We start from the raw sequence: 19,029 nt of genomic DNA, 5'->3' as shown, positions 1-19,029 counted from the left end.
GTTGGATGGGTGAACAACTTTTCGTGTTCTATATGTAACACAGTAGGGTAACCAGGGTTAACAAAAAGTAACTGACTATTTCAAGAGAAGTAACGGAGGATTTTGAGTGTTATGAACACAAAGTAATGATAAATGTCTAAGGTGATGGATTTTTCAATGACTCTGATCCTTTCATTGTACTATATATACATGATTGAGATGTCGCAATGCATCTGATAAATATGCACAATCACTATGCATCAATTAAAATATTTTAAAAGATATTTTAAAAATCTAAGCATTTTAAAAAGAATGAATAAAATGAATATCATGTTCTGAGGTGAAACACAAGACTACCAAGCATAATTTGCAAATAGGTTATTTCCAAATAATTTTGTGAGTATAGATGTCCATCACTCCAAATCGAATGACATGTTTAAGATGTAGGATAAAGAATTATGGTAGCTAAAGATAGGTGTGGATTTTAGGGCCCAAATCCATCCCCCACAGGGTGAGACACATATCTGCCTTTCATCTCAAGACCAGCAAAAGATCCATCCCTAGGACAATTCAGAGAATGTATTATGTCCTAGATGTTAAGAGAAATTAGTGGACCATGGTCTGTCTTACAATTGAATTCGAACATGTCTCACTGCTCAGATAAAGGTACAGTGACAGTTTGTGGCATTAGGGGGAATACTCCTGCATTCTGGTTTTCAGAGTAACAATGTCTGAGTGTTTGCTATGGTTATATGAGGCACAGATGCAAGAATCAACAGAAGACATGTGGGCCTAAAACACTGAATAATTAGCAGATCAAAGAGGAGTGCTAAGTGACCAGGCAAAAGGAATTGCATTTGGTGCGTCAAGAATGACACATCGGGAATTGGGGGGGCTGCTCTCAAAACCTACAAGACAAATAGCAATAAATATCTATTTAATGCAGGTGTGAAATCATCATTTATGTTCACAAATTAAGAATTTACTCCCTTCTCCTTTACCTTTATCCCATTATGCTGTTAGATCATTTACCCATTTGCCCTTTGACCATATTCTCTACTCCTGCTAGGTTTTGTTCCATACTGCAAGAAACTTCATCTCCATTGCCCATTATTACTTAGGACTGATGTGTGTTTATATGCTCACAATACCTATCTGCTGTAAAAGGAAAAGCATACATAAAGCATATATTAAAGTGTCACAGACGTGCAATGCACTGTACTGGAGATGTGTCAGCCAACTTATCTATCTGTTGTCTAATGTAGAAGACAAAGTTTGTTGCACAACAAGCATTGTAGAAGGAGCTGCTGAAGCATTTGAGAGAGAATTAGAAAACACTAGTAAAGTAGCTTAAAGCTCTGGCTCAGTAACAAAAAATATTCACTGTTTATCTGGAAGCCAGACTTACTATAATGGTGAATTCTATGTTGTTTTATCTAGGTGTTTTTGAGTGTAACATGGCATTGTTAGAAATTGCTCTAAGTATTGCATTGTATTTATAAAATTTATCATAGTCTATTTGTATTGATTAATATTTTATCAGTACAAACTTACACTCCCTCATTGATGTAATTATCTTAAATTTTTTTGCTTGTGCAGCTGGTGCTTGGATTAGATTTATTAATAAATGTGTTCATATCACATATAACTCCATACATAAGTACAATTCTTATATTAAATTTTAATAAAACATTTTAAAAATAATTTTTTAGAAAAATCATGAATTTATGGTAGCTGAGTAGGAAAATTGCAAACTCACATTCTATTCAGAATTAAGCTCACAAGTTTAAAATTACTTTTCAAAAACATGTAATTGACTTTGTGGAACATTTACTTGGCTTTTATAGTGTCTATCTAGCTCATAATGCTCCCCATCTCATCCTCAACTACCTCTGTGACAATAGCAGAAATTCATTGATTGCATTCAGTAAAGTAATACATGCATTCCTCCCAGAAAGTAGTCCTCAGTCAAGTGAAGAATTTTAAAGCCTGCTGGCCTATCAAAACCAAGAGATTCCAATTTAATTGTATATAATAGGTTCTAAAAACTCCAATGTATCCAGTGTACTGCCAAGGTAACTACTGACATGTGTTCTGACATGAGATCATCAGAACTCTCAGAAAACCTGTTGCAGGGCAAGAGAGAAAATTATTGGCTCACTTTTGTGGGCTGGACTTTATGCTCCTGAATAACACTTAGAAATCAAGAGAGGAAAAAGAGGAGTAAGCAGCCGGCGCTGCGGCTCACTGGGCTAATCCTCCGCCTTGCGGCGCCGGCACACCGGGTTCTAGTCCCAGTCGGGGCACCGGTCCTGTCCCGGTTGCCCCTCTTCCAGGCCAGCTCTCTGCTGTGGCCAGGGAGTGCAGTGGAGGATGGCCCAAGTACTTGGGCCCTGCACCCCCATGGGAGATCAGGATAAGCACCTGGCTCCTGCCATCGGATCAGCGCGGTGCGCCGGCCGCAGCGCGCCAACCGCGGCGGCCATTGGAGGGTGAACCAACGGCAAAAGGAAGACCTTTCTCTCTGTCTCTCTCTCTCCCGGTCCACTCTGCCTGTAAAAAAAAAAAAAAAAAAAAAGAGGAGTAAGCATGTGTGCAGGGAGAGGAGCAAGAGGCAGAACTGGTGAGTAGGGCAGAAACACGGAGTTAGAAGAGGACCCCTGGGGGCTGGCTGTGTTCCTATCTTCTTGAGAATCCCTCTATGTTTCTTCTGTTTCATTTTGTTGGTAATGGTGGTGATGCTGGTTTTGTTGTTGGTGGTGGTGTTTGTTTTGTTTTTTAATGTGGTTGGGTCCATCCACGCCTAGCAGCTCTGTGGTAAATTTTTCAACTTGAAGTCTCTTGCTTATTACTCTCTAAATGTGAATCATGCTTCCACTGTCATGTGACTCATTAACAAAAGCATTCATTTGACATTTAGAAATTTATTTTTGGGGCTTTCATCGTTTTGCTGCATTACTTACCCTGCAGGTATATAAATGCTGAGTCATAAGGATTAAACACTGTGCATCGACATTCAATGGTTTGAACATACCAAGGATTTGTTGACACCCCCCCTTTTTTTCTGTAATTAAACAGGCTACTAAAGCAAAGTTGATCACCTTTGGTGATAAAAAATATGCTATTGTATTTAATGAACACATGACATAAAAATAATAACCAATATGGGATCTTAAGGGAAAATATATATTTCCATTTTCTCAATTCCTAACCAATCATCTGGTTCCCAAATCATCTAACATTGCCCTCTAGAAGGATAAGGTACAACATGGGTCATTAGATTATTACTAACTATTAGAAAGGTGGATTACGTCAATACCCTCCTAATATCTCTTCAGCTCTATATCTACTAAAGTGAAAAGGTGTGCAATGACTCCTTTCTTCCTGGACAGAAGAGTCCCTATTCCAATAAAGTTACAAGCTACTTTGGTAAAACTATGTTTTCCTCTTCAGTCATTACAACATCTAGCATAGTCCTTTGTGCAGAATAGATGACTTATTAATGAATCTGCTTAAATGCATAAATTAGGGGCAGTTCAGATTTTATATACGAGTTACTAAAGATAAGAATTAGCACCAAGCCAGCATGAATGAAAGTGATATTGTATTGAATACTGCAACCTATATAATTTACATCTGTAAGACACTGCCCTCTAGCAATAAATGGCTTCTGCACAGATTTCAAGATTGTTATCCCAATGAAAACACATGTGGAAAAACCGAAAGCTTTGCTAAATCCCACTAACATTCAGAGACTGATGTTCTAGTACAAGTCTCATTGACATAAACATATGATGACAGGAGACAAAAATGTGTTTTTAATGGTCACATAAACATTTTGGGCTTTTATTAGGGAAAATCATGATTTGCTAATATACTGTTTCACGAATTCCTGGAAATAATTCATTTAAACAGAAAAAAAAAATTCCATTTTGCATTCTCTTGGGAATGTCAAGAATATTCACATAAATAGCAACTCAGTATTTCTTCAAATGCTGCACTTTGGATTTATTAAAATTGCTATATATTATTAAAGAATATTGTAATTTCAAAGTTACTAAAGGCATTTTTTCCAGTGATAGAATAGAAAGCAAAACACTGAATTAGAGTTACAAATCTACACTCACATACATATGGGAATAATATATTTTGTTCCATCAACATGTCTACTTTACATTATTCAGCACAAAGCTTTGTGAAATAAGAATCATGGGAATATAAGAATATAAAAGAAAAAAGGTACAAATAACAGCTTCATAAACTGAGAAATGTACATAAATAAATCATGTATATGTGGGCAGTTTGCTTAGCTGGCAAGAAACAAAATATGGAAAATCTGCTTGTTAAACAATAACTACAGAGTGTGCTTTTATGATGTTTTTCACCACAGTAATTCATATTAGAGATAGAAGCAGTTGCATGTTAAATAAAATCATTGAGCATTGTTCCCATCGCATTGCAAAGAGCTGACTTATGTTGTTTTTAGATGCCTCCCATTAGAAAGTAAATATTCCTTCAATGCAATGCATTCACAAAATTTAATAAAGACGAACTGTAAATAAAGTCACAGGGAGATTTCAGACGTTTTTATTAGGAGATTGTTGGAAAGAAAAAGAAAATTAAATACAATAACAGTAAATGTGGTTCTCACATTGAAACCAGGCTCAAATAACTAGGCTACCATAGAAAAATTTCCAATTCTTGCATTATGATGTAAAAACAGATTTTTGTACAGATTTTGTACAACAAAATTCGTAATAACCTTTTATCATTTTTAGAAAACTTTAAATATATAGATAAAAATAGACAATTTTCATAGGTCCTACATGAAGATGAGTATGTTCTGTTCCAAGGGCTTGCATAGAGCGCAAATGTGGTTATAATATAGAACAACCAGACATTAATATTTTTAGGAGTACAAAAAGCATGGAAACAATAAAATGGGCACAATATTACTTGCTTATGCTGAAACACAAATTTCCAAACCAACCTGCATAACTAAAAGAGGGAAAATTAAGTTACAGACTTACAATAACATTTCATGAACTGTAATATATACAACATGTTAGTAAGAATCTCTCTTAACATATAGCTGATAGCTTTATTCTTTAATCCTTGCTAAAATTTCCTTTTATGTCAAACCAAACACTAAAGCATTCTCAAAGGTCTTGAAAGTATGTATTTTGAAACTATTTAACCCACTTGACAGGTGACTCTATGCCAGGAGCAGAGCAATGGCTGATTCTATGACATATGTAAATTGTAGACTTAAAAAAATTTTTTTTCAAAAAATGAATGATTCAAAAGCTTGCCACAAATCTGTCCAATTTTAAGTGTAGGAATCCTTTAAAGACTGCATATAGGGAAAAATACATATAACTAGGAATAAAATCTTGTGCTCAAATAACAAAAGATGGTCATGGAAGAACTATGTTAGAAAGCCAAGTTTCTACAAAGCATTTGCCAACAATAGTTTAAATAAAAATATTGCTCCCTTTTTAAGCAAGCTAAAATAGGAAGTGTACTCATAATCTTTCCATTGTATTAAAAATGGACTTAGCTGGTTAATAGTGAGCTACACAAAAGAATGATGTTCCAGCATTGCAAGGAAGACCTAGAAAGTACAGAAGCTTAGTGCCAGAGTAGCTATAATGCTGATATTTTCTTAACCAAATAATTCATACCCAATCAGAACTATCTTTAAATGTTTTAAGCTAGTTTTCTTAATGTTTAATATTTTGCTGTTTTATGGTAATAAATAATGTTATGATCATATAATTGTAAGGTGACAGAAAAAAATCATAAAATGTACAGACTCTACTGATTAAAACCAGTCTTTAAAGGTGTAACTCCAGATATGTAGAAACAAAGAGAAGGTAATTTCAGCGTGTAATAAGCACTGTTGGCAGCTTTACTTCCAGTTATCTGCACAAAAGTGAAAACACATACTGTAACTTTCAAAAAGACAGTGGGAATCACACGTAGCCACCCTTCCCTCTGAGCAGGGTGGGAAGCACAGCACATTTTAACTTCATCACTCAGGGCTACATGGTATTGGACTGATACATCGAGGGTTTGCTAGGGTTCGTTTTTCAGCAACATTAACATAATATGACATTAACATATAAAAATATTTCTGGTGTTTTGATTTACTGAACAGCCACAATCCATCCTCGTAGTGCAGGTTGGGCACTATCTAGGGTTCAATATACAAATAAAAGTGGCTGACACAGAGTTCTGATGTCACCAGATGCTTAAGATCTCATTCATTAATACTGTGACTCAGACAAATATTTACATGCCTGCATGCGTTAAACCAGAAAGACGTCTTTCTGACCAACAGGGTGACAAAACATATTTTCTAAAATTTTCATTTGTTTTCCTAAATTCTAGTATACTACTGCATACATAATACCTTCCTTGTGTGTTTTATGTTTATATACTGTACATGTGACCAACATTTTGATAAAGAAGCAACATTATTATTTTAAATGCTATATACCACTACCAGTTTGGAATGAAAACAAGTTACATTTATATATTTTGTAGGTTTTTAAGAAAAAAAAAAAAGACCTTCAGTCAAACCTTTTGGCTTATATTCAATGCTTCTTTAAAGATACACAAAATGTGATTTCATTGGGTTGTTGTCAACATCCATTTGTTGGTCTTTTGGAAAGTATGTCAAAAAAAAAAATCTTCAGGAGAAAACCCACAGTTAGTTTAAAACTGAATGTAACAGAATATTACTCTTTATTTTTCGAATCCTCTATGCCCCCTACACGTTCATCTCCAAGTGTTCTTGCTGGTTTCTGGAGGACGTAATTCTGTATGTCTGGGTGATCACTGCTACGAGAGTCTCTCTGTGCTCAGATACAGAATGTTCAGCAGAGGAAAACGGGTCATTCCATTAAAAAACAAAGCAAGGCCTTGGTCAGACCTGCCTTTAACTCTGTATACAAGTGTCCAGCAGCAAAGTTGCGGTTATTAACTGTAAGAAGTTTGATACTTGTACATTTACAAACATTCCCAGGTCTCTGGTATGAACCACAGGTGAAAATCAATGGAAGAAACTTTTTTTGTAGAATACTTAAATTTGAAAGAACATTGATACACAAAATTGAAAAAGTTCCCTTAAAAGGACTTTATTTTTTTATGAACTTTCCAATGACGAATGTCTGGCTGCAAAGTTCTTCACTATAACAAGGATTTCTTCAACAGGAAAGATTCAGTACATGACAGTAGTTTTCAAATACAGTCTTCCATCTACAAATGGAAAATAAGAAATCATTAGTAACAGCATTTGGGGTACAAACATGGACATAGATGTGGCCTGACATAACATTTTTCTTTGTTATTTTATCCTCCTTTGCTTAGGAAGTTAAATTTTTCACATATTGTTGAAAGCTAATTTTATAATTACTTTGACTTTAAATGATAGAAAAGAACACAGCCTCTCTAGTTCTCATAAATAAATATTTGCCATGTTGATATCAGTTCCCAGAGCACTCAGAATATGGATAGGAACATGTGTGTGTGTTACACTGATATGCAGAGCTAGTTGATTTCTGTTGAATGACAATTATTTCCTCCAAGCTTGCAAAACCAAATTTTCTGAGAATCACTCAGGTGCATCTCCATCATGAAAGATTGTGCTCCCACCTTACTCTTTAGCAGTGCTGTTAAATATACCATGTAATGTAACTGTTGTGCACATTTGTTGCCTTTTACATGAAAGTCACCCAGGTAATTTTACCACCGTAAATGAACTACAGCCTTTCTCCCCAGAAATGAGATGAACTCAATAATTAAATGTTTAGATGTAAATATATTATTCAGCTTTCACCAATGAAGAAACACAGCTATGTGAGAAAGGAACCAAATATTTTTTTATAAACTTTTCTTCTTTTTTTTTAAACTTTTATTTAATGAATATAAATTTCCAAAGTACAGCTTATGGATTACAATGGCTTCCCCCCCCGCCATAACTTCCCTCCCACCTGCAACCCTCCCTTTTCCACTCCCTCTCCCCTTCCATTCACATCAAGATTCATTTTCAATTCTCTTTATATACAGAAGATCAGTTTAGTATATATTAAGTAAAGATTTCAACAGTTTGCACCCACATAGCAATAAAAAGTTGCTGTGAAAAATACTGTTGGAGTACTAGTTATAGCATTAAATCACAATGTATAGCACATTAAGGACAGAGATCCTACATGATATTTTTTAAAAATTGATTAATTTTCTATGCAATTTCCAATTTAAAACCAAGTTTTTTTTTTATTTTCAATTATCTTTATATACAGAAGATCGATTCAGTATATACTAAGATTTCATCAGTTTGCACCCACATAGAAACACAAAGTATAAAAATACTGTTTCAGTACTAGTTATAGCATTACTTCACATTGGACAACACATTAAGGACAGATCCCACATGAGACGTAAGTACACAGTGACTCCTGTTGCTGACTTAACAATTTGACACTCTTGTTTATGGCATCAGTAATCTCCCTAGGCTCTAGTCATGAGTTGCCAAGGCTGTTACAAAATGTCTTATTGTTCCAAGATTTATAATATGGAAGATTCACTAATAAAAATATTATTGAACAATGATTTAAATGCACATACAAACAGTTGAATAATGTACCCAGATAACACAGTCTCAAAATATTTTATATCCTTGGCCCTAAACCTCAGTTTGTCACTCTTACCAAATGTTGCTATAGTTTACTAGTAGTCATTGTGATGTTAAATAAAGACAGGAGTCTTCTAAATAGGCATCAATCAAATATCAATCCAGGTAACATAATTTTGAAGGAAATTTCTTTATAAGTAAGGATATGACAATATCACACCGAATACTGTGAAGTAGTTTGTTTTTGCATGGGACCCACTCTGATGTATTCTCTTTGCCTTGTTTGATAGCATCTACTTGTAGGACAAAATTTCTTTTCTCATTTAAATGATTTAAGAATACTAATATACAATTATTTGTAGTTCCAGCTTAGCAGGAATTTCAAACACCTACTTTGTAAATAAATTTAATCAACTCGATGTTATAAAATTAAATTTAAAATCTTATTCTCGATAAATTTTCCCCTTTAAAGGTAATTTTGATTTTGATAATTTCTACTATATAGAGCAAAATAGATTTTTCAAAAATCTAATAATACAGAACATAGAAATAACTGAAGAAGTACAGCATTGATACTTTAATTTTTTTTTGTAATTTTCTTAATTTATTTTGAAAAAGTTAGAGAGAGAGAAAGAGAGATCTTCTATCTGCTGGTTCATTCCCCAGAAGGCTGCCAATGGCCAGCTCAGGGCCAGGCTGAAGCCAGGAACCAGGAGCTTCCTTTGTGTCTCCCACGTGGGTGATAGGTGCCCAAACACTTGTCCCACCTTCTGCTACTTATCCCAGCGGTAGCATGGAGGTGGATCAGAAGTGGAGCAGTTGGGACACAAGCTGGTCATATGGGATGTTGTTGCAGGGGTGGCTTTACCCACTATACCACCAGCAGCAGCTTTCTAATTCTTAATTCCTTAATTTATTAATCCCTACTTAGCTGCTCTTTCAATTGTCTCATTATTTCATTCATGTGTTCAATTATATTGAAAGTATCATTCCTATTCCAATTTTTGAAAAATATACAATATTTCTTAGGATAAGATAGAGGAAAGAACACATTCAACTTCTCCATCATTCAAATCCACCAATTCTGTGAAAAAGTAACAATTTGCTCAAAATTCATTTTCATTGTTCATTGTTCACTAAGGATCTCTTAATTTTCTTGGCACTGCAGAAAAAAATTGAAAGTACAGAAAGATTTCTCATCTGTGATATCTCCAACATATAAAACAGAATCCAGGAGTAAAAGAGTGAATACATAAAAATAATCCATTGAATATGAATAATTGATTTAAAAGATCCACATTTACACTACTAGCCTAATTCTTCAATTTGATCCACAAGGTGGTGCACTCATTAGTACTGGCTTCCATGTACAATCTTATCTTCTATCACTCTCCTCTTATCAATGATTCTGGTCTACCTCTCCATCTACAGCATATCAAGCTCTGTACCATGTTGGAATACCAGGACTACTTTTCCTTCTGGGAGTATATCAGATAAATACTCTCCCGCTTAGCTTACTCTTCTGCTCAACACTACCTAAATTCTCTAAATGGAGTCCCCTCCCCCTTTTTTCTAAATAGGAGCATAGCAATTGATCACTGTGAAGCTATTCAATGAGATCACAAAAGCAGCAACCCTACCTCCTTTCCTGCTGGTGTTGGAATGAAGATGCATTAGCAGTATACTTGCCTTAAAATATTTAATGTGTGGGCCAGTGCTGTTGCATGGTGGGTTAAAGCCCCGGCCTGCAATGCAGGCATCCCAAATGGGTGCCAGATCATGTCCCGGCTGCTCTACTTCCAATCCAGCTCCCTGCTAATGCACCTGGGAAAGCAGCGGAGGGTGGCCCAAGTCCATGGGCCCCTGCACCCATGTGGGGGACCTGGAAGAAGCTCCTGGCTCTTGGCTTCAGATTGGCTCAGCTCTGACCCATTTGCTGCCATTTAAGAACCAAACCAGTGGATAGAAGACTTCTCTCTGTCTCTGTCTCTACCTCTCTCTTTGACTCTGTCTCTCAAATAAATAAAATAAATATTATAAAAGCATTTAATGTGACCTCAAATATCATTTTAAAGAAATTAATTAATGTACCTATATAATAAAAAGAATGAACATATTTGAAATGTTAAAGTCTATCTCAGGATCACTAGCCATCAGGGAAATGCAAATAAAATCCATGGTGAGGTTTCATCTCACCCCAGTTGGAATGGTTATCGTCCAAAAATCAAAATAATAGAAGCTGTCAAGGATCTTGGGGAAAAGGAGCCCAATACACTGTTGGTGGGAATGTAAACTAGTACAACCATTATGAAAGACATTATGGAGATCCCTCAGAAACCTGAAAATAGATCTACCTTATGACCAAGTCCTTCCATTCCTGGGAATTTAACCAAAGGAAATCAAATCGGCATATGAAAGAGTTATCTATACCACCATGTTTACAGGAGCTCAACTCACAATAGCTAAGCTATGGAATCAACTGCAGATGACCACCAGTTGATAACTGGATAAAGAAATCCCCTCTTTTGCAACCGATGGATGCAATAGAGCCCATTATGCTTAGTGGTATAAACCAGTCCAAAAAAAGACAAATGTCATATCATTTCCATGATTTGTGGCAACTAATATAGAAAGTCCAAAAAAGGTAATGTATATGAGCGAAACTGTCACCTTGAGATTTGATCATCTATAGCCTTTGTCTATACTCCTGAGAAACAGTAGCTTTTCTACTTACTACTTACTGAATTGTTTATTTAGTGGAGGGTTAAGTTCATGATTACAAAGTAAACTGAAAGTATGTCGCTTTAAAAATTAAAAGAAAAAATAAGAAAGGAAGGAGGAGGGACGGTAGAAGGAAGAAAGGGAGACTAAGGAGGGAAGGATCATTATGTTTTTAAAACTGTGCTATGAGGGTTGGCACTGTGGCTCATTGGTTAATTCTCCACCTGTGGCGTCTGCATCCCATATGGGTGCTGGTCCTAGTCCCGGTTTCTCCTCTTCCAGTCCAGCTCTCTGCTGTGGCCCAGGAGGACAGTGGAGGATGGCCCAAGTGCTTGGGCCGCTGCACCTGCATGGGAGCCAGGAGGAAGCACCTGGCTCCTGGCTTCGGATTGGTGCAGCGCCGGCTATGGCGGCCATTTAGGGAGTGAACCAACAGAAGGAAGACCTTTGTCTCTCTCACTGTCTATAACTCTCCCTGTCAAACTAAAACAAAACAAAACAAAACAAAACAAAAAAACTGTACTATAAAATACATGAAGTTTATTCCCTTTATATAAATTTCAAAAATTTTAAATACTGTTAAAGTCCATAGGTTATATATAAAGTATATTTATTAAAATTATTTATATTATATATTATATATAAGCATATGATCCACTATAATTCCACGTTTAAGAAACTTTTATCTTCTTAAATTCTGGACTAACTTTTTTTTTTTTTTTTTTTTGAGAGGCAGAGTGGATAGTGAGAGAGAGAGACAGAGAGAAAGGTCTTCCTTTTTGCCGTTGGTTCACCCTCCAATGGCCGCTGCAGCTGGCGCATTGCGCTGATCCGAAGCCAGGAGCCAGGTGCTTCTCCTGGTCTCCCATGCGGGTGCAGGGCCCAAGGACTTGGGCCATCCTCCACTGCCTTCCCGGGCCATAGCAGAGAGCTGGCCTGGAAGAGGGTCAACCGGGATAGAATCTGGCACCCCGACCGGGACTAGAACCCGGTGTGCTGGCGCCGCAAGGTGGAGGATTAGCCTGTTAAGCCACGGCGCCGGCCTTGGACTAACTTTTCTAAGAGAAGGACAGATGCATCCAACATTGAGGATATTAACTATGAAACAGTCTATATCTGCTTCAGTTAAGGTTTTCATGATTAAATAACTTCATAATTAAATAATTTCCTAATTAAATAATTATTAGACCTCTTCCTTACAGTCAACCACAGGAAGAAATACACCAGGTATAGACAAACTGACAGAGTGACAGTTTGCCTTAATTTACAAAGCCTAACTTTAAAAGCAATTTTTACCTTTTAATTTTGTCATTTACAGAAATATACGTTTGAATTCTTACAATTCTGCATGAATAAATTCTGTAACTAATTTTATATTGTTCCAGAGAAGTTACATTGGCCTTGCAACTCACAGTAAATAACCTCCTAGGAACATAATTCAGAGACCTAACAGGCCCCAAGCTTCTGATAGCAAAGCATGTAATGAAAGTTAAGTGGCAAGAGTGCTAGATACAGTACATGGGTCCATAACTCAGTTGGTACCATGTTTTTATCCTGAATAATCAAGGTTCCAACATTCTCTCTTTCCCTCAATCTTTAAACAAGGGAAGCCATGAAGCCATAGAGAAGTCTCTTCAAAGACTAGTGGAAGAACAGTCATCACTGGAATCCCTGGGGTGTTTCCATAGTACAGGCCCCAATATTCAGAGGTTTTGCTCTTTGCATTCACAAAGTAAAAGGGCTAATTAATGCATTTTGCTTTCAGAGGTTCCCTTGGTGTATCACACTTATTCCCAAACTGGATAATTTCACAGCTGTCCACCGTTTCTTACATTGCCTTTATTTCTGCGTGGGTCAGCCACAGGAAACTGTTTTCTCACTTTGTTCCTAATTGCAAGGCATTAACTAAACAGTGACTCCCTGGTATCACAAGTAGATGACAGCTCTACTTTAAGACCGAGTAAACTGGCAATAATGTCAATAACAATTATTATTATCAGTACAGCTAATATTTTCTGAGCTCTTACTGTATTCAAGGTAATATATAGATTTTAAGTCTAAACTTTCCAACAATTCAACAAAAGGTGTATTCTTAGTGCCTTTTACAAATAATGCTATTAAAGAGGTTAAGGACTCTGTTCATTTTCAAAGAGCTAACAAATGGAAGTGCAGTGATTTGATATTTGTGAGAATACACATTTCATGTCCACATTTTTTTTTATCATTCTTTCTCTAATAAGCAGCTGGCTGCCACTGGAGTAAGCAAGATGCTTGCGACTCACAGAGTTAAAGGATTCCTTCCCAACACCTCAGTACCATAAGGCTTTCTGCCCTGAAGATCCATCTGCTCCTTGCAGTTCTCCCAGGGATGGGAGCTTTTTTGGGGACAGTAGAGCATCAAGTAAGCCACTTGAAATCAAAACTGGAATCATTGCAGCCTGGTTTCTGAGAAAATACCTTCCTTTGACACAATGATTATTGCTGTTGTCGGGGAGGTTGATATGACAGGAAGATCATCAAGCTAAACTTTGTGCATGGGAGTACTTAATTAAAAAGTCTTTTCTAATTAAAAGCATTTGGGAGGAGGGGATGAGTAAAACTATTTAAATTACAAATTCCTAATAGTTTTAAAGTTCATTGTGATTTGATGCTTACAGCTGTAATTTGGTGTTAAGACAGTACCTAGATCACTGAATAGTTTATTGCAGGTGCAAATTTGTAAAAGCTGCTTGTTTTTATTATGCATATTTAGAACTACAGATAATGAATTGAAAAAAAAGTTTAAATTCTTCATAAAATTGATCTCAGACTTTAATATTAAAATTGAAGCCATCAGATCTATTGAGTAGGTAGATCTTTTATGTTAATTATTTTCTGTGGCTAGATTGGGAGAAATGAAGACCCAGAAAATTCCAAGGTTGTTTTTCTTTGTGTCCATGTATTAAGTTTAAGGCAGTTAGTGATAATGTCTAACACATGTAAACAAATGCAGAATTCAGCTCTTATTCCATATGTAAAGATTACCAAATATCTTAATCATTTGTTTGTAAAGCTAATAAAGTCTGTTTGATATAATCATATAATATATCAAGATTTTATATTATGTGGTAGAAGATGACACATAAAGTGGAGTAACTTAAAATTGCTTAGTTTGGTGTCCCCAGAAATGAAATTCATTTGTTGTGTGAAAATCATATATCTAATTAACAAGGGAGTTTACTAGTGTTAGATATAACAAAATGTACACATAGACATATATTTCAGTTTTGAACAGATCTCTCTGGCAAACATCCACAATGATCTCTTTTTGCACGAGGGGCTTAATACATCGTATTTTCTGTTAAGAAATAGCTTTATTAAAGATGGGATATATTTGTTCAAAACTTATATCCAGAAAACAGTGATCTAATGAAAGATGTTGCTTTTGCAAAACAGTTGTGCGTGCACGTACCTCACTACTCCAGAGCTGAGGAAAATATTAACATAGCAGAAGGTAAATATATAAGATCATATATCTAGAAAGTTTAATATTTACTTAAAGAATATGAAGTTGATATAAAATATGGTAGCTGAACCTCTCTCAACATAATGTCTTAATCATATGAAGTAAAGGAAAGCAAAACAGTGATGAAAACAAATGTTAATGATTCATGTGATATTTGATAAGACAACGAAAGGAAGTCAAAATAAAAGCAAACAAATAGGAACAGATGGGAAGGATCTTTGTCAAGTCATAACCCCTCTTCTAAAACCCCCAGAGGAAGAAGCTAATTAAAGAAAATATTGTTTCTTGCTTTTTTTATAATTTTATATTTGGAGGAAGAACATCCTGCAACTCCTAAAGCAAAGGAGAGACACAAAGTCTACATTGAACATGAGAAATATTTTTGTGAAAGAGTGATGTTCAGTACAGACCCATTTATAACAGAATACTGAGTGAAGATCATTTTTTCCTCACGAAATGCAGATAACAGTGTAAGTTCTTCCAGAATATTGAATACTATTATATTTAAAGTTGTGTTCCATATAGTTATAAAATAAAAACTGGAAAGACTGCACCAGATTTTGCATTTTTTTTAAGTTCAAAGCTGTAGTGGAGAAACCTGAAGCCCACTGGTTGAGTGGAAGTGAGAAAGGACCAGACCCCTTGCTCATAGGCCCCTCGGGCAGTTCTAGAGAATCAGCATGGATTGTGCAATCCAAATGTGCTGCTATGACAGATCTTCAAAAAAGCCCATAAAAATGCATACTATGAAAAAACTATGCAGAGATTTCAAAAATTTTTTGCACCAAAATAAACTGTACTTTAATTCCATACCTAATGACATTTGAAGTCCTTTAGTGACAAAATCCTAGGTAATAGATTAATTCATAGACCAGTATGGCCTTGCTCATTCAAAATCAGTAGATAATATAATTTATTTTTATAAGCCTAGCAAGAAGTAAAGTACTCAATTGTGGCTAAAAATGACAAAAATTATAATCAAGAATTGTTTTCCTGTTTTTAGTTCTCCTCAAAGAAGATATTACATGAGAGAACAAAGGCTAGTTGAAGCCATATTCTGAGAACAGAAGATCATCTAAAGCTATAACACATAGGTTGATAAGGGAACTAACAAAAAAGTGAAACTGAAACTCTGTCATTCTATAAAAAGGAACTTTGCCCCAGATTCTAGGTAAGCGTAAGTTATAAACAAACATGCGAACTTTGCCAAATGGACAATCTGAAACAGGTGGAACCAGGTTTGGGAATTGTGGAGCTGGATAGGCTCCTCGCTGGGCAAGTTGATCAGATCACAACACTCTTTTAAAAACTGTTTCTAATTATTTCCATTTTTCACGTGAAAAGCAGGGGAGGAGGAGGGGGGGGGGAGGGAGAGAGAGAGAGGAAAAGAAAGTGCTGATTCACTCCCCAAATGCCCCCAATAGCCAGGAGTAGGCCAGGCCAGGCAGAGCCAAGCTGAAGCCAGGATCCTGGAACTCCATCTGGATCTTGTCCCCTGTGGCTGGCAGGGATCCAAGTACTTCATCACCTGATGCCTCCTCGGATGCACTTAGGCAGGAAGTTGGATAGGAAGCAGAGTAGCTGGGATTCAAAATGGGCATGCCAATGTGGAATGCAGACATCTCAAGCAGTGACCCAACTATGGGACAGATGCCCACCCCATCACATTCCTTCTAAATGGGATAGTAAACAGCTTAGCAATGAAGCCGAACTGAAGAATGTGAAGAGAAGGCATTTGAAGATTTCCAGATGGCTATGGTTATTCTTAGCCATATTGGAGTTATTTAGTCAAATCCAGCCCTAGGCAAAATACTTTTCCTAAATGATTAGATCGGTTGCAGTACTTCAATTCTTCCTAGAAGTGGCACCCTTGTTGTCAGTATCTTAATAAAGATGCCATTTTCCTGAATTTTAGGGTCAACTATGTTGATGTTCTCTGTGGGCAAGAAGGACTTTACTTCCAAAAGGATAATGATCTTGCCATACAAGGTATCAGAGATGGTTTGTTTGTTACTCAAGAAAATTCCCTTACTGGGGTGGAAATTTGCACATTGTGGTTCTATGAATTTTTTTACCTGCTAAATCCTGAATGGTCTTAAAACCACATCAGCACAAGAACACCAGAAAAAAAACTGAGAAAAAATAATCACCATTATCCTACCTACTGTCTGCCCATGCATTTCATAAAATCTTTTAGTAATGCATGATTGCCCTATAATCATGGAAACAGGGTTTGGATCCTTATACTGTGTTGCTAGATTCCAACTGCTGTCATAAGATTCAAACTATTATCTCCCCCAGGTGTCTTCACTACACTGACAAGTACCATGTTTCACTATTCTGGGAAAATCCTTTAAAGTCTGGCTACTATCTCCTTATGAGCAGATATAACTGTGTATTTCCAATGCCTCAAACAGTATCAAATACCTAGAAAGTGCTCACACAATTAGGGAAACATGTACATTATGACTCCATAGGTTATACTCTAAAAGAACACAACTTCACTTGGTGACTATAAGGGATGAAAATATATGATATAGCTTAATCATTTTATTTATGAACTGGACTATATTCTTCAAAATATCAATTTTGCAAGTCATTTTAAAAGAGTATGAAAATGTTCAAGATTAAAGAGACTAAGTAGAAATGACAACTAAATAAAACTCATGATTCTAACTTGAGTTCACTAATGAAGGGAAACAAATGCTAAAAAGGATATTATTGGGTCAAATGACAAAGTGGGAATTTGAATGTCAGATCAGATCAAAGCACTATGTCAATGAAACATTCACTGAACTAATAAATATATAGTGTATACATTTGAGTGCATTTTATTGCTGGCAAATATACCCTGAAATAAGTATTAGTCACTATTACAGGTAAAGGGTCACCAAGCATACATCTCAGTCTCAAATTGTGCAGAAAATATTAGAGAAAATTATAAAGTGAAAGAGAATAAATATTAATATGTAACAGATGTGAGATGGTTTTTATCCTGTTATTGTACTCCTCTGTAAGTTTGAATAGTTTTTAAATACAAATTTTAAAATATAAAATAGCTTTTCTCAATGAAAGAAAATTCAATGTATATGCAATGTCAACTATGAATAAGTAGTTGAACACTTATACTGTTCAATATTCACATTTTTCACAATATTCACTAGTTTTACTGGCTAGATGGATATTATCTACATGATAAATATGTTCTCCGAGGAGCCTTATTCAAGTATTGGAGAATAAATAAATAGTGAGCGATTTTAATAGAGTTCTCCAGAAAAACAAGCTTCAGATTCATGAAGCTTACTGGACTGAGGGTACAGACACAGCAGTATTCTGGTCTATTGATCCACCATGTTTTAATGGTAAATTTACAATTGTAAAGTTTATGAAGTTGGCTAAACTGTATTACCATTTACTTAGGACTGTATACACAAATGTGCATTTGTTGGTATAAGGAAATTACTGCCCTGTTTAACTGTGTTTAAAGCAAACATTAGGTTGTCTTTTAAAAGTTTATCATAACAAAAACAAAAAGCCTCTTTAAATCTTGTTATGTTTCTGTAAATATGGAAAAAATTATATCACTGGTAGGATTGCTTTGGTAAAGTATTTTTGTGTGAGTGATCTAATTAAGCACTCATTAGTAAGAAGCAAGAAGCCATCAGAGTAGTTAATGTACCAGCAAGTGAGAATTGGGTACTTTGCACTTAGGCTACCTTGTCCTGATTGGAAGGTGAGACCTCCCAAATTGAGCAAAGTGAAATACAATGAAATCTCTCATTACTTTATCAATTCCTCTATTCCCTTCTGGAAAAAAGAAGACTAAGAAATAGAGATGGAAGGAAATAATTGTTTAAGGTATATATGAACTTGAATGATGAAGGAACAAAATTATGTATTGTGTATACTTAGAGCATAGATGAAAAATGTGTTTTTTAATAAAATAAGATGCTGCAGAGAAATGATACAAGTATCTTTAAATCAAGTCTTTGTATCCTTTCAGAACTACAAGAAATAGGCAAAATCCTGTGAGTAAATTTGAGTTTTCAAAGTAAATACGTTATTTCTAGGAGAAAAACAAACAGAGGTGACAATTAGAAGGGCAGTTCTCATCACAGCCTAGTTATTTTCTCTTAAGTTTGGAGGAAAAAAGTCATCATCTTCCTTTTAAAAGTGTAGCATTTTC

General features: G+C 35.6%; 1 protein-coding gene across 1 annotated transcript in view; it reads right to left on the bottom strand.

Annotated features, from left to right (window-relative positions):
* Positions 1-7,155: 7,155 nt before the first annotated feature.
* DACH1 (dachshund family transcription factor 1) overlaps positions 7,156-19,029 on the bottom strand; it is a 435,821-nt gene continuing 423,947 nt past the window's right edge. The window contains exon 11 of the mRNA XM_062195305.1: positions 7,156-7,242. Coding sequence (XP_062051289.1) covers positions 7,205-7,242 — 38 coding nt within the window. The 3' untranslated portion in view covers positions 7,156-7,204. The remainder of the gene's footprint in view (positions 7,243-19,029) is intronic.

This window comes from Lepus europaeus, chromosome 6, assembly GCF_033115175.1.
Source record: "Lepus europaeus isolate LE1 chromosome 6, mLepTim1.pri, whole genome shotgun sequence".
In the NCBI taxonomy this organism is placed as follows: domain Eukaryota; kingdom Metazoa; phylum Chordata; class Mammalia; order Lagomorpha; family Leporidae; genus Lepus; species Lepus europaeus.
The sequence above is the reverse complement of the archived record's forward strand: the minus strand, read 5'-3'. Positions and strand labels throughout refer to the sequence as shown.